This window comes from Excalfactoria chinensis, chromosome 1 (assembly GCF_039878825.1).
Source record: "Excalfactoria chinensis isolate bCotChi1 chromosome 1, bCotChi1.hap2, whole genome shotgun sequence".
In the NCBI taxonomy this organism is placed as follows: domain Eukaryota; kingdom Metazoa; phylum Chordata; class Aves; order Galliformes; family Phasianidae; genus Excalfactoria; species Excalfactoria chinensis.
In genome coordinates, this window is record NC_092825.1 from 76837275 (window position 1) to 76853227 (window position 15953).

Here is a 15953-nt window from a genome sequence, read left to right on the forward strand (position 1 = left end):
CTTAGTGTAATGCAATCCCTATGACATGGAGAGTGCAGACGCTTTTGATTTCCTTGGTGAGTTTGCATGCTCAGCAGTTCAGCACATCCATCTAAGGTCTAAATCTGGGCAAACAAGGATCTCAGGCTAACAGCAGTCCTCTGAAGACACCTGGAGCTGAGCAACAGGGATTCTGTGGCACAACTGAGGAAGGAATCAAATTCCTCAGTGATTTTCATCTGCATGTTATGAGAGCCTCTTCTTTTCCCCATTAAAGCTAACCCAGCTCCTCTGACATGGGAGCAAAGTGACACTATTCTTTAAGTATGCATTGCGGAAGGCTTTCCTGCCCTTTTTTGTTTTGTCCAACTTTCATCTTCGCTTTATGGCTGTGGGTTGGGGAGGTCAAAGGCAGGGAGATGCGCTCCATGTTATATCAATCAGACAGCTGTTTGAAATCCTCCTCCCAGCTGGCCTGCAGAGAAAGACTTATTTCTAAAAGGGAGATGGCAGAGGTGGTAGTGATTGCTGTTTGCAAGGCTAACAGCTGAGACCAGAGCATGGTGGGTCAGCAGCACGCCTCACTGTCATCTTTTTGTCTGCTGCAGATGAGATTATAAATGATAAGGGAGAGGGGTCAGTGTAATCAGCACAGATTTACAGGTAGCCAGTGTCCCTGATCAGCTGGTGGAATGCTCAGCGAGAAACACTACAGGGCTCAAGTTCAAGACCTTGACACTGTGATTTCTCCCTGTATTAGTACCCGCTCGCCCATATATTCTGCTAGCTGAGCAGCAATACTAAGATTCCTCTTTCTGGAGTAAATTGGATCTGTTTACCTGGGAAGCTCTGTGCCAGAGAGATGATGAGATACCACCAATTGTGTCTGATGGTTTTCTAGTGATAAAGGAGCTTAGAGGTGTGCTTGGCTTTTGACTTGCATTTAACACTGTATAGACCTAAGAGGAAATGTTGGTCCCAGTGTAGGTTTAACACGTGTCGCGGGGCTTTTGCTCTAAAACAATGCTAGATATAATAGTTTTTGTTCTAGGCTGTCCTGTAGAGCCAGAAAAGGTAAGGAGGGAAAGAGATGGAAATTATCTTGCATCATGAACTGACAGTTTACTATCCACTGTTAGCCAGAAAAACCAGCAGGAGCCTTGGTTTGGGATATTCCCCCTGTCCACATAAAAGGAATGAGCTTAATCTCAATAGATTCTTAGTCTGGTGACTGAAATAATCAAACTTTGTTGTTGGGAGCAGTTTAGTCAGTGTTGATCGTTTCTTGAGAAGGAGCTGTATCACAAAGTCTGTGTCCTGTATTTTCTGAGTGTCCTCAGTATATCTAGGTGGGCTCCTCGTAATATGTGCCCACAAACTTCCCAGAAAAGTTTGTGTTAAAGCACATTAGCACGGTGGTACAATCTATCGTGAAGGTGTGCATCTGTCCCAGCCACCTGTCCTGCTCAGTGACATTGAAGGCTGGAAGTTTCTGAAGTGGAATTTCCCTAGTGAGCTGGAAATAACTCAGGGTAGCTAGGCATTGACTCAGATGTGTGTTCCTTTGGAGCGGCTGATGATGCTGGTTCCACAAGCAAGTGTACCACACTCTAGTCATGAGATTGGGCACAATCAGTATTCAGACAGCTTGTTGTGCAGCCTGTTTGGATGCTGTAAAGACTCTGGACTCATCATAAATGCCCACCTTCTTTTCTTTGTATTATTTATGAGGTTCCACACTAGTACTGGGGTGCCCTTTTCCAGCCCTGGGGAGTCTCGTGGAGCTGAAACGTTTCCAACTTTGGAAGGACCACCATTTCCTTTCCAGAGATCTCTTCTGGTCAGTGTAACTGATTCCTCACAAGATAGAAGAGATCCTCAGAAGGCAAAATTTTATTTCTTTGCTGTCCCACAATATTATCAATGCTTGCAACTGTGGGTTAAATGGTTGCTGCACAAGAAGGTCCTATGATAGAAGCGCTCCCTGCAGCACTCTGTTACTGTCCCTCCAACAGCGAGTCACACCTTCCTGGGCTGGGGCTTTTGCTTCTGCTCAGCATGTTGAGTCATCGAAGTTCTTTGAGGTGGGAAACATTCCTTCAGCACAGCAGGAGGTTTTGGTCCCAAACTCAAAGATATGAGGTAGGTCAAAGGCACAATGACTCGTGTCTTCCTTTCATCTCAGGAAAAAGACTGCTCTGCAGTTTTTCCTTCTGTTGCCTGCAGTTACCAGATTGAACGTAGTGTTCCTACCCTGCTCTTCAAACTTTTGAGCGACCTCATCTTTGCCTCTCTAACGAGGGACCCAAAATGTCATACTGCCATAGGCATCTTTCCCATCACACAACAGGACTGCTAATTGCACGGGGATAGGGAGTGCCATTCCTGGCTTTTGCATGCGAGCTGATAGCTTGAAGCTTTATTCTCCTTCTCCCCCCCAGCCACATGCATTTCAGCACATCTTCCCTGGAGGTTTGGAGATGTTGAGTGCATGAAGGTGAGACATTTCTTCATCTCTTTCACACCTCTTTTCCCTTCTGGCCATTTGCTTTCTTGGCTTGCCAGCACTGCGGAATAAACCTGTCCCTTGTCCTTTGCGTATGCAAAGTCATCCCAGCCCAGCCTCCCACATCTCTGGGTTTCATGAGGTTGCTGCTAGCAGGTTACAAATACTGCTGACTTGCCAACAGTTCTTGGGGGTAGATACAAAGCAAACAGTGTTCTCTAGCAGGCAAGGCAGCATCTTGACTTTCACTATATGAATGACCTTCCAAAGAAACTGCCATCTTTCTGTGGTCTTAAAATAAATAAAGCAGGAAAGGGCCCTCTCTCTGCACCGTACTCCAACCGTATACCAACCCATCCACAGGCACCCAGTTATCATGCTGAGCATGGTTGCCTCTGATCGTGCAGTAAAGGGGGAGATGCCCTTAGCGCAGCTTCAACAGCATAACCACAGTGCTTCAAGGAACAGCCTCTCAGGTCCTTGTGGTCTGTGACCATTTGACTGTGATATCAACTGGTAATGGTGCGTCAGCTACTCACATCATAGGCTGTGCTATTGATGTGATGTTGGTGGAAGACCTCGTTTTGCTCACTGGGATGTCAGCTGAGTTGACTTCCTGGTCCTGATGATCTCTGGCAGAGAGGTTTGGCAGTGAGGGCACATTTTCAGTCATCTTAGTGTGAATCAAAGTGCTAAGATGTTCCCATGTCTTTGGTCTTCACCCTGTCTGGTATGTGCTGAAGCAGGCTTGCAACTGTTCTAGGGCAGGTAGCAAATGCGGAGCATCTGTCTTCTCCTCACACATTTCCTTAGGGACTGGTTGTGTCTGGGCCCTACACTCTTGTGTCATGATATATGAACTGCCTACATGAACTCCTTCATGGATACTGAGGAGGTGTGCTACTTGGGAAAGCAATGTGACCCCATCAAAAATGAAATCAGAGTTATCCATTGCCAGAATAATTACTTGATCCTAGGAAAAATGAAGAAACTCTAAGAGCCTCTGCAGCCAAAACATTGTTCTTCTGGCTGACTCCCTGATAGATGGGGGACACAAAAATGGAGCATCTGTTCAAATTAATGATGGGAGCTCAGAGCATCGGAATCAAAGGAGAAAGCTGTGTGCAGAATCAAGCTCAGATTAAAGTGTTCTAAGACAAGGAAGGGCCAGCTCCTCCTTCTGCTGATGGTGGTGTACCCTGCCCTGCCTCCAGGTGTGCTGCTTACAGTGATGGTTAATTACTAAGTAAGGAGGAGACTGCACATACAGGAGGGGGTGTAATGGCCATCATAATTCAGCACTAGGAGAAGAATGACTGCGTCTAGTCTGGTTCTTGTTGCCTCTCACAAATCATTGAATTCTTCTGAATGCTTAGAAAAGATCATGACAATGTGCTTTGGCAAAAGGGGACCCTTCACAACATCATTTGCTTGTTTTTTCTTACCTCTTATGTGTAATTTGACTTGTTAGACTGGGCTGTACATGTGTGCTTATATCTATATTTGTGTTTATACCTACCCAGGGGAATTTAAGCCTTCATTCCTTAGGATACACTGAGGAACCTTTGTCCTAATAATTACAATAAATTTGAAATCTTTTCCTCCCTCTCTCCCTTGCCTCCTTCCTTTTGTACTAGTGCAAACCCACAGTTTTGCAGCTCCTAATTCTGAAATGTTTAAATATGTAATGTTTGGTTCAGTTTTCATCCTAGGTGTGTTCCTGGGCATAGTGACTGATGTGTATGTGCCTTTATGTGCAGCCACCTGTGTTTTGGGCCACGAGTATTGGTGCGGAAGGACGCTGTCACGCAGATCTGTGCATAGATGGACAAGTGCACGTGTAACCACATTACATTTTCTAGTAGTCTGAGCTGTAAAGAAAGACGCTGTAGCCCCTGAAGAGGATTTGATCTTTGCTCTTTTAGCTGTCTTCCTGGGAGAGGAGATGTGCTGCAGTAATGCCCCTCTGGTGCTGTGTTAACGCACCAGCCTACCTCCCTGTTTATGCTGGTGGAAGAAGACGTTGCCTGCATTTGGTCTCCTGCTTCCCCTGTCGCCTTGGTTAAGCATACTTGTCAGAAGCAGTTGTGTATGTTTTCCCCAGCTGTAGCCCTGCAGGTGCCACTTAGCTTAACAAAATGAGTCCTTGTCTTTAAGTGCTGCGTGCCTTGTGTGCATCCTGGGCCAAAGAGCAGCTGACAGGCAAAAGGCAAGTCTACGGAGCTGCCTTGCCCAATGCTTTAATAAGGCAGAGACAGGAGAGTGTAATGTGTTGCAGGAGCGCGCATCTTGCATGCCCAGCCTCAAAGCCATTCCTTGGAAGGAGAAATGGACAGAAACCTCAGCTGTTTCTTACTGCCCTTTCACTCCATGGCAATCGGATTGAAAGGGTTGCTGTAGTGCTTTGACAGGGTGCGAAAATTATGGTGACTGTAGGGTGCTACAAAGCGAGAGTGGAGCCGTGGAAGAGTAAAGGGTTCATAAGCAGATTTGCATATTCTCAAATGTATTGAGAATTGTTTTGGCAGTGAATAAATTATGCATGCTCTATTTTAGTATTTTTATTATTCTGTTTGCAATCAACTAATCACAAATATTTGGAGCCCTGGGAGAGTGGTTAGGTATGAAAATCACATCATCTTGGTGATTGAGTGATTGATGAAACTAAGCCTGCAGTGCAAATTGTAAAATCAAGCTTCTCCAGAATATTCACCATTAGTGAATGCTCACACTGAAGTATTACTTTTCCTGACTTACAAGAATTTGAATATATGAGTATTTCTTGGAGGGGAATAAGTTATGGGGCTGAAGAACATATTTTGCTATGCCAAAGTTGAGAGCAGACCTTCATAAAATCTACACTGAAGGTGACAGAAGAGCTTTCAGCTCCATGTTAGAGTCTTTAATCCAATTAAATGTCCAAATTAGTGTGTCTCCCATGGATGATGGCAGGAATGGATGAGTAGTTATGCCAAGATAACCTTTGGTGTCAGGCTTATAGAAAAGATCTTGTCAAACTCATATTCATTAAGACTCCTGGTCTTTGAGCTACTGCAACTGCCTGGCCAACCATAGTAGGGAACTCAATAGCCCCAAACCATTCCCACCCAACTGGCTACAGAAGCAACTGGAAGGCAGATGCTTTGTAATAAAGGTCACGTTTATTACTAGTGGCCCTTCAAATTATTTACTTCCGCTTGCTGCTGACAGCCCTTCATAGGAGATTGGTGGATTAAACTTTCACCAGCTGTTCTGCGTCCAGGCATATCATTCAGTCGGATTTTAGGACCTGAGCTAAACTGTTTCACTAAGATTTCCCAAAGTTCTCCATGTTTTTAAACGTGTTCCAAACTTGTGAGAAAAATCAGTCTTTACTTTTTCCTGACGAGTAAAGAGCTTGTGAATCAAGTTAAAGTGGAGTTTTGTTTGGCTCTGTTTTAAAGTATTTCTGAGCCTCCCAGAAGTACCTGCAACATTGGAGAAAGCAGTCAGGGAGGAAGGAAAATGTATAGGAGTTGGGAAGTGTGGAGGAGGCTATTGACGGTATGGAAGATCCTTGTGTATTGCAGCTCCCAAGCAGTCAGTCCAAGTTGAGGAACTCATCATAGGCTGCTCAAGTGACACTAACTCTGGATCTATAGAGTCTGAAGCTTGGTGCATCCAGGTTCTGAGGCCCCTTCCATGCTGGGAAGAATCCCAGCAGATGTGTGTGAGAGACCTCTATGCTTTTTCTTAGCCTGTTCAGTTTCTTCAGGGCTCAGCTGTAATCATTTTTTCAAGGAGCATTTTACCTTCAGCAAGAGACATGAACCATCCACAGACTACACCCAGGTGTTAGCACTATTCTGATATTATCATAGAATGGCCTGGGTTGAAAAGGACCACAATGATCATATAGTTTCAACCCCTCTGCTATGTGCAGGATCGCCAACCTCCAGACCAGGCTGCCCAGAGCCACATCCAGTCTGGCCTTGAATGCCTCCAGGGATGGGGCATCCACAGCTACCTTGAGCAACCTGTTCCAGTGCGTCACCATCCTCTGAGTGAAAAATTTCCTCCTCATATCTAACCTAAACCTCCCCTCTCTCATATTGCCTTAGAGCTTGAAAGCTCCTTACTATCTCCTCCAGCAGTCTCCCACATGCACTGGAGACAGCAAGCTAGCAAACTAGGGGGAAAAAAACAAACAACAAAACTAAAAGGAGAGAGATGTAATCTAGAGTCAACATTTTGATGTTAGTGCTACTCAAAACACTGCAGCCTTGAGCTTCTGTACTGGAAAGCTGGGGCTCGTCAGACTTGTGTCCTGTCCACCCTGTGTGGAATGCAAAGAAGTGAATGGTGGAAATGCTGGAATATGAAGGAGATGATTGGATCAGATCCTCTATAGTCAGTAATTGTTTGTCACTAGCTAGGAAGAAACATACGGTCTAGAAATATTTGGTTTTTAATCTTTTAAATTAAAAAATAGCAATGAAGTGTTTTTGTCCATGGTGGACTTCATAAGGAAGAGAAGCTGGGTGAGAACTGCATTTCTTCTTTATAATATTCATTCTCTCTTCTTACCCCTTGGTGAAGCCTTTCGGAGTGCACTTTCCTTTTCTGTTTCAGTGATGCTAAATATCATTAATATCGATGAGACTGAAAACATATTTCATTATCTCCTAAATACAGCTTGGCTGCTCTTACAGCTCTTTCCCTGTCTCTAAAACAAAGCCTGATGTTCTCAGAGGTTCTGAAATGAGAATGCTCTTACTTAAAAGCAACTCCTACCTGCATCTGCCTTTGGAAGGTGTCTGCATTTGGGGGAGGAATATAACTCTCTAGCTTGCAGTAATTGGTAAGGCTATGTAACAACAGAATGCTGCTGTCATAACCTGCGCGTACATAGGGCCAACTGAAATGTTTGAACTGGGATTCCTTCTCCTGAAATGCTTGAACTGGATCTTCTTCTCTTTCCAGGCATGGTCTGTCCTCTGGAGGTGTCAGTCAGTACAGGGAGTATCCAAGTTGCCCGAGGCCAGACAGCAGTATTGCCCTGCACCTTCACCACCAATGCTGCTCTCACTAACCTTAATGTCATATGGATGGTCACTCCTCTTTCTAACGCCAACCAGCCTGAACAGGTAGGTCTTTTCTCACCAGAGTATGCATTTTCTTGGGGCTTTCCTTTTCTTCACCCTTTCAACACTGATCTATGTGTAGTCTGCCTCTTACTTTTGCATGGCCATTTTTATGAATATTAGCAAATGAGAGTCTGCCATGGTGGGCACTAGAATCATAACCTGAGAGCTGTTGGCCTGAATTCTATCCATGTATGTAGAGGCCAGAAGAAATCCATTCTGATTGTCAATCCATCTGTAGATTCCACTTCTACTAGAAGTATATCAACTCCAAAGTGGATCTATCTTGGGTCACACCGCCTCTGTAACATTTGTTGTTCAGCTGTGTGATTCAGTATCCTGCACTGACAGAAGGTGTGCAGCCTCAGTGGTTGTATTGCCCAGTATTCAGTGTCAAGTCACAGTAGGACATTGCTTGTTGACACCCAAAACAATTCTGTCCACTAGGTGGATTGTTTTGTGAAGTACTTACGGACCTGCAGGGAGTCCATACCTCTCTGCATCGGGTGTCCAGATGGGTAATGACTGTTACATGAAATGAGCTGCTTTTACAAATCTAGCTATGCCAGAAGACTTGGGTATTTGGTCTGTTCCCTTTGTGAACATTTTAAAAGTCATAATCTCCTTTGTAGAAAACACTTCTCCTAGGATCAGTCTTTCTGGGGTGACTGTGGTATATTGATGTTTGGTTATTCAGAGAGCCTTTAAGAAATAATCCTTTTATCTTTGGAAGCCCATATTTGCTTGCCCTTCTCCCTCCATGCTCAGTCCATTCAGAGTATTGCTTGAACCTTCCTTTCTATTCCAGGTTATTCTCTACCAAGGAGGTCAGATCTTTGGTGGTGCACCTCAATTCTATGGGCGAGTGGGGTTTGCTGTGACAATGCCAACCACCAGTGCCTCCATCTTCATCAACAACACCCAGCTATCAGACACTGGCACATACCAGTGTTTGGTCAACAATCTTCCTGATCGAGGCAGCAGGAATATTGGAGTCATCGGACTCACCGTCTTGGGTGTGTTTATTGGGATTGTGGGGGAAGAGGGAGGACATGGGGTATGGGAATCCTCTGTATGATGGTGCTCAGAGCAGAAGTACATTGGATTCCATGGACATACTGTGGTGAGGGACGGGGTTGGTTGTGTGTATTGTGGGAGTTTATAGGCACACACTTCTCATATGCAGATGTTGTATTAGAGAGTTTTAAAATAAGGTGGAGAGAAAGCCTTGTGGCAAGTTTGTGATGTGGAGCTGCAAAGAAGCGTGAATAAAGGGTGGGTGCATTTATGAGATCTAAGGGGTTACAACAGGCTTGTGCAAAGCAACAGGAGAAAAGAATGGACTTCAGAAATTTGCTTCCTTCTCATAAAAGCAAGTAATATTGGATGCTACCTAGAATGTTAAATAGCACAGAGTGTGTGCGATTATAAGGCAGTGAAAACAAAACCAAATAATAGGAAATTCATTTTGCAGCCCTCTTAGTTGTTGCCACTCTTGCTGTCCCAAGAGTTGAAGTTTTCACCCATTTTTCTCTAGAGATTTATTAAAGGCAAGTGGGTCCTGGAAAACCAGTTGTCTGTTACCATGATGGGCTTTTCAGTCAGGAATCTTTGTGTATTGTCATCCCTCAAATCTCAATGGGTTCTTGTCTGCTACCTCCTTTCTGGGCTTTGTCTGCTTCTCATTCCCTGTCAGCTCATGCCGTGCTCCTTGATTTCCCCTGCAGTGCGTCCAAGAAAGAGCCTGTACTCTACTGCTTGATATTTTTCCTGATCTGCTGTCACTTTCCCCTCTTCTCTCGTAGTTCCTCCTTCTGCCCCGCTTTGCAGAATCCAAGGGTCCTTGGAAGTGGGCAGCGATATCACACTGACCTGCAGCTCAGAAGAAGGCATCCCCCGACCAACATACCTCTGGGAGAAACTGGACAATGTTCCCAAGTTGCCCCCGACTGCCACACAAGGTGCTTGTTCTGTTGATTATCCTCTTAATTCCCAGGTGGCAGCCTGGTCTTTCCTTTATCTGAGCTGCCAGAGATGACACGGTTCTCTGAGTGTCTGCCATCACTTGCATGATCACTTGTTTGGAACGAAGATTCCTGGAGTGCTTGGAGGCTGTGCTGGACTAGGTACTCACCAGCAACCAGTTAAAGGTTCATCTTATTTTGGTATGGAACCAGTGTTCCCAGTTGAGGAACAAGGATCTTTATGAATGGGAGCGAGAGAATATGGTTGCCAGACATTTGCACGTCTGGACATTTCAGCTGCCACTTCACCTGCACAAGGCTCATAGATTGGAAGATAGAAGGGAGGCAGAATCATTCCTGCCAGCTTTTCACACTGAGTATGTTGTGCCTGGAGCTATCTTTCACATGCATGTAAAATCAAGGCTCTGATCTGATTGAATATTGCCCAGCCACTAAAGGTTTCTTAGCCTACATGTCCTGACCAAATGGAGACAACAGTACTTTTGTCTTGCTGTATTTTCAAAATGCACAAGAATTTTAGTATTAGGTAATTCAGGAATAAGGAAAATTGGAAGAGAGAGGAGTGGGGAACTCAGGGATGGGAAAGCAGGGTGCTGCAGGGCAGAGCTCAGTATAGCAGGTAGATCTGGGTAGAGGCAATTGCACGTCTCTTCTTTCCTCCTTTCTCTCGCATAGTAATATGAGCCCCAAGCTTTCATTTGCAGAAATTCATCTGTAAGAAGAAAAAGAAACATCTAGTGTAAGCTCCTTAAGACCTAATCTTGTGTGTGTGTGTGCGCAGTGCTTCCATCTCAGGGTTACTTCCTAATTTATTTATCTCTTAAGAGTCTCACACATCAATTCTCTATTTGCTGGATTTGCCTTTTCATGGTTTTCCTCAAGCCCGGGGGAGGGATTTAAATCCTTCTTTTCTCTCTAACTAGACCAAGTCCAGGGCACTGTCACTCTCCGAAATATCAGCACTGTGTCCTCAGGTCTTTACCAATGCGTGGCTTCAAATGCCATTGGAACCAGCACTTGCCTTCTGAACCTGCAAGTCATTGCACGTAAGTATTTTGCCAAGGGAGTCTTGGTCAACTGCTTCTGTCTTGTGACAGTAACACATGTAACCGTGTTTGCTGTGAACCTACTTGTGCCTCTCTATCAGAAGATTGTTGTACCCTGGAATGGGAATATTGCCTTTCTCTGCCTCTAAGCTTCAAATGCTCACAGGTGGCCACAGCCCAGCCCTGATTTCTTCTTCATTCTCTGTTCACTCCTCCCTACAGCCCACCCCTGGAGCATCGGCCTGATTGCTGGAGCAGTGGCCACAGGTGCTGTCGTGCTTATTGTCTGCGTTGTGTTGGTGGCCATAGCACTGTTTTACTGGAAAAATAAACACAAAGAAGAAGAAGAGGAGGAGATTCCCAATGAGATAAGGTAGGGGTCAGGGAAATCTGATGGCTGGAAACACCCATTCAGGCAGCAAAAGGAGCAGCTAGCAGGAAGGCAAGCAGAACCTCTGCTTTTCATAATCCTTAGGTGTGTTCCCTGGGGTAGGAGAAGGCCTCCATATTTGTCCAAAAAATAGTAGAAGCAAATGAAGAATAGCAACTACAGATTTTTCTTTCCGAATTGCCATTACTGGGAGCTTCAACTTGGCACTATTACCTCTGTAGGAGAATGACTGTTCACGTGGTGGGGATCTGGACCCTCAGTATCAGATAGTAATAACTAAAAAGCGCTATAGGTACAGCTGTGACGTTCTCTGGTGTTACAAACACAGTGTTTCCCTCTGGTAGCTTTCTGAAGCTTCGATTTATTGGCTGTACAGGTATAGCTGTACTGACTGGCTGTAACAGCCACTGGTTTGGCCTGTTACAAACCTGAGTATGCTTTGCTTTCCTCAGTGGTAGCCACATGAAACAGTGAATGTGTACAGATGTGGGTACCGTAAAAAGGGGTGAGTGAACAGGCCAAGGAGTGATGCCAGTTCATGCTGGTGCTGTCCTTGACCTTTTATTGACGGTATTGCCTCCTGTGGGGGGTAGTGGTAAGGATTTGTCGAAGCAGAGCAGCATCCTTCCTGTGCCCTCACGCTCTCTCTTTCCCAGAGAGGATGACCTGCCACCCAAATGCTCCTCCACCACCAAGACATTCCACGCTGATGCTTCCTCATCGGAGAATGACACCCTCACTTCCTCCAACACCTACAACAGCCGCTATTGGAATGATCCCAAGGCCAATCATGCCACAGACTCCTTCACCCGCTTTAACAACAGTAATGATGCCCGCCAGCCACCCTTCTCCCGCTCGGGGAGTACAAGCGCTCGTCCTGTCTATGCCAATGGCGGCCACCCCTCCCCGGCTGCCCCTAAGACGCTGGTGGTGACAGCCAGCACAGCACCATCCCCACAGGAGGTGGCCCGGAGCAACGGCTCAGTTAGCAGGAAGCCTCGGCTTCCGCACACCCGCTCCTATGCTGTCAGCCAGGCCACGCTGGAGCGGATTGGGGCAGTTCCTGTCATGGTGCCCGCCCAGAGCCGGGCTGGCTCACTTGTGTAGGGGCACACTGGCGGCTGAGAGCTGAGCAAGGGCCTCGTGTACCAGAGGAGCGAAGACATGGCTGAGAGACCCTACTCCTTCCTCCTTCCTGAAAGGCAGTGAGGCAGAGGTTGACCTCCCAAGGCCGCTGCCAGTCACTGGGACGGCTTCAGCCATGCTGCAATGCCCCCCAGCTGTCGGGGCTCCACCATGGACACCACAGATGTGCCAAGGCCACAGGGCATTGGGTGCCCTCCCTGCCTGCTGGGCCCTGGCTGGGACCCCCCTCCCAGCCTAGCCTCAGGGCTTTCACTTTGGTTTCCAGTTTGTTTTGTTGGGGGTCATTTCTGTTTATTTGGGTCTTTCAGGGAGGTTTTGGGAAGATATATATATATATTTCTTTTTCTGTTGTTGTTGCTGTTTTATTTCTAAGAGGACAACGACCAGTGTGCAGCAGGGAAGGCCAAAAGGGGAGGGGTGCCAGGCAAGGTATACCTTGTCATGGAGGCTGTGACCCCCTCTTTGTCTGCCCGGCCCTACTGCTGGATGAAAAAGATTGTTGGGATGGGGACAGCCATGAAGAGGCCGAGCTGGAGGGGCAAGTTGGCAGCACAGCTACCAGCCAAACTGGGGGGAAGGCTGGGCAAGGACGGGGGCCAGGGAGTGTTTCTCTTTATTTATTTTTTTGCTGTTCTTCCCTCAACTCTGACACACACACACACACACACACACACGCACGCACGCACAGGTATTCCTCAGGCTGGGTGTTTTTCAGCTGCTGTCAGAGCTCTGTTCATGGCTGTGGAGAATGCTGCTGTCTCAGCCTCTGTCCCTGAGAAGCTCTGTGCAAAGCAAAGCTGGTACAGGCCCCATGGCTTTTATTTGGTGTTGCTGGAGTTATTCTGGAGGCAGAGTCCTGAACAGAAGCCTGCTGCACCTGGGCTGCTCTTACGTGGGGTGAGGGGTTTTGCACCTCACAGCTCTGGTGTTTGCATGGTGGGCTTTCCGTATTGGGCTGCTTAGAGGGCTTCCCTGCACAGCAGGGCACATGTTTGCTTGCGGCTCTCACACAGAGGCACCATAGTTTTTGTTCCCTTTCTCCCACACATGCGAACTTTCCAGATGCTGAGTTTGGCAGGGTTTATTTCCAAAACCTTTTCCTTAGAAAGAGTGAAAGCAGGGACTCAGTGGAGGATGTAACTCTGTGGAAGCCCATGTGCTGTCGCTCTGCCTCCCCTACTTCCTGCACTGGTACTTATGGCACCTGCTGATGGCTCTGCCATCTCCTTACAGCCAGGGGGTGACTGTGGCTGGCACCTGTCCTTTTACTTCTTCTATTGCAACTAAATAGCCTTAATCAAAGCCAAGAGTTGAAATCGCTCAAGGGACCTGATGCCATTGGAGGGATGGACTAAGGGCTTGGACTTCTCCTGAGAGAGCCCTGGCTCAGCAGAGCCATGCCTGGATGGGTATCCCCAGACTCCTGCGTAACACCAAGCCTTGCATTTATAAAGGCAGTGGTCACCTCCAAAAGTACCGGAGACCTCCCAGATCTGATCTGCTCTTGGAAAAAGCAATGTGAGTGTTCACAGGTACATTTCTGTAGCTCTCACATTGAAAAAAGGGTCACTTTAAGCCAAGAGACTTCCTCATCCCTTTTTCCTTATCCCGGCACGGCTTTACTTTCCTTAGCAGTGCACAAACCTTGGGCAGGGCCTTCTGCCTGAGCTGTACCTTTCAAATGCAAGCACATGCTCTGAGAAGGAGGGGAGAGAATAGAAAGTTGGGTTCTCACACGAACACACTTGCTTTTGGGGAGGTTGTGTGCTCCTGGGCAGCAGTAGGCTTGAAGCTTGGCTGAGATTTTGTGCCTTCTTTGCTTAAAATAAAGAAAAAAGAAAAAAAAAAAAAAAAAGAAAAAAAAAAGAAAAAAAAAAGAGAGAAAAAATAATAATAATAAAAAAAAAAAAAACGAACAAATCCCAGCCTCCCTTCCTTCCCTGTCCTACACAATGCCATCCAAGAATGAGTGCAGACCACTGTGGTGGCACAGACAGGGTGTTGCTGTGTGTATACACACGTTCCAGAGGAGCAGACCTCTTCCCTACCTCTCTTTGCTGCTGCATAGTAGGACTGATTAGGGAAAGAAGGGTTGCTTTTGAAACCCTAATGTGGGAAGGGAAGAAAAAGCATTCAAAGAAAAGCCCGTACACGTTCTCTCTGCTTTGGAAACAATCCCTGTGTGACATTTACAGGAACACTGCCCTCAGCAGGCCCTCTCCTCTAGTAGGAAAGCTCTTCTTGTTCCTACCTTCCATGAGACTGTTCGCTCCTCTTTCTTTGTTCTTTCTAATTGTATAAAATTCAATAAAACTTTATTCATATAAAAAAAGGACTTTTTACTGCTTGCTGCTGCTTCCCTTTCCCCCCTGTTCCGTAGCTACAATGAATTTGGCTGTTGGTATTCATCCTCAATATGACTGTCAGTAAGCAGTGACAATGCAACCATGAACTTGGGACAGCCAGTTTGGTAGTGCACCCTGCTATTATAGCCTTGTTTTGCTCATTCATAATAACAACACCTTGCCCTTGAAGGTACCATTTCCCAGCCTTGCAAGATCTCTGCTTCCCTAGACAAAGGTGAGTTCTATTTTTTGTCATTCCGGAGATGGGGATCCTTTGCGCTGCTTTGAATGATATGGGAAAATGTTTTTGTCACATTCGCTTTCCAGTCTGAGACAAGGCATGTTCAACCCTGATGCAAAAGTCTAAGGCAGTCACCAGGAAGGCCCTCTCTGACTTTTGTGGGCTTCTGAATAGATTTGATGGGGGAAACTATCAGGAGGTTAACTGATGTTCTGAGCGCCATGGGTAGAGCTTCACGCTTCCAGGGCATAAGGGGACTGGGAAGCACATACCTCTTGGTATCAACAGCTAGTAGCAGAAGGTTATTATGAGGCCATTCTGATGCTTTGCTATTTTTTCTTCTAGGCATTTTTTTTCTCCGTGTTTCATTTTCCTTTCTTCTTCTCTAAACTCCTCCAGATAGTCTGAGAATGATTATTTAAACCAGAAAACTGCAGATCCAACAGCGGTGTTAATTCAGCCCCGCTGCCCTGCTGCACACGTATCTTGCTCTCATTCCATGCTATTTTTCAACACCTAATTTCAAATACTCCTTTGAATGTATTTTCAGCTGCCGGCTTTACAGTAGATGAAATGACTGCATTGCCATTATGGGAAAGTTGCTGTAGGTATCTTAATGTTTGCATTTTTCATCTTTTGATTGTGCAACCTTGATGTGACATTAATAGTGTCTTTGCATTTGATTCCCATGATAGTCCTGTCAGTATTCTGCTCTCCTATCCATTCCTTGCCACTGGCTTGCCCTTCGCATCATTTTTTTTTTTCTGTGCATCTCTGTCTATTGATCTATATCAGAATTTCCCAAGATACAAGACAGTTTACTATGTTTGTTCAGCACCTACTGTGCTGGTGTTTGAGCTGTAAGTTGTACCAAATGAGGCATTGCTGTAATACAAATTCCTAGCTAAAAATAATACCAGTTAGATGTCTTGATAGCGAGCGGCTATCATTAAAAAACAAGCAAAGGCTCAAACTACTACAGTTGTAAGTGGAAGTCCCTACTGAAATGCTTGAGTTTTCCAGAAGCCTTCAACCAAGGTTGTGTGGTATGGATTGCCCCATATTGTGAATGCCACAGATGTTACTTTATGATGTTACCCATCATGCCCAGACACCCTTCAGCAAACCCTTGCCAGAACGCAGACAACTTGTCTTGAACATTTCCAAGGCAGAGAGCAAGGAAAACTGGGA

At 45.9% G+C, this 15953-nt stretch overlaps 1 protein-coding gene across 2 annotated transcripts in view; it reads left to right on the forward strand.

Annotated features, from left to right (window-relative positions):
• The window catches only part of IGSF11 (immunoglobulin superfamily member 11), an 87833-nt gene extending 73316 nt beyond the window's left edge, over nt 1–14517 (forward strand). For both annotated transcript variants that reach the window (XM_072356905.1, XM_072356898.1), the window contains exons 2-7: nt 7448–7611; nt 8417–8624; nt 9414–9569; nt 10517–10639; nt 10862–11012; nt 11687–14517. In XM_072356905.1, coding sequence (XP_072213006.1) covers nt 7450–7611; nt 8417–8624; nt 9414–9569; nt 10517–10639; nt 10862–11012; nt 11687–12137 — 1251 coding nt within the window. In that variant the 5' untranslated portion in view covers nt 7448–7449 and the 3' untranslated portion in view covers nt 12138–14517. The remainder of the gene's footprint in view (nt 1–7447; nt 7612–8416; nt 8625–9413; nt 9570–10516; nt 10640–10861; nt 11013–11686) is intronic.
• Nucleotides 14518–15953: the final 1436 nt, after the last annotated feature.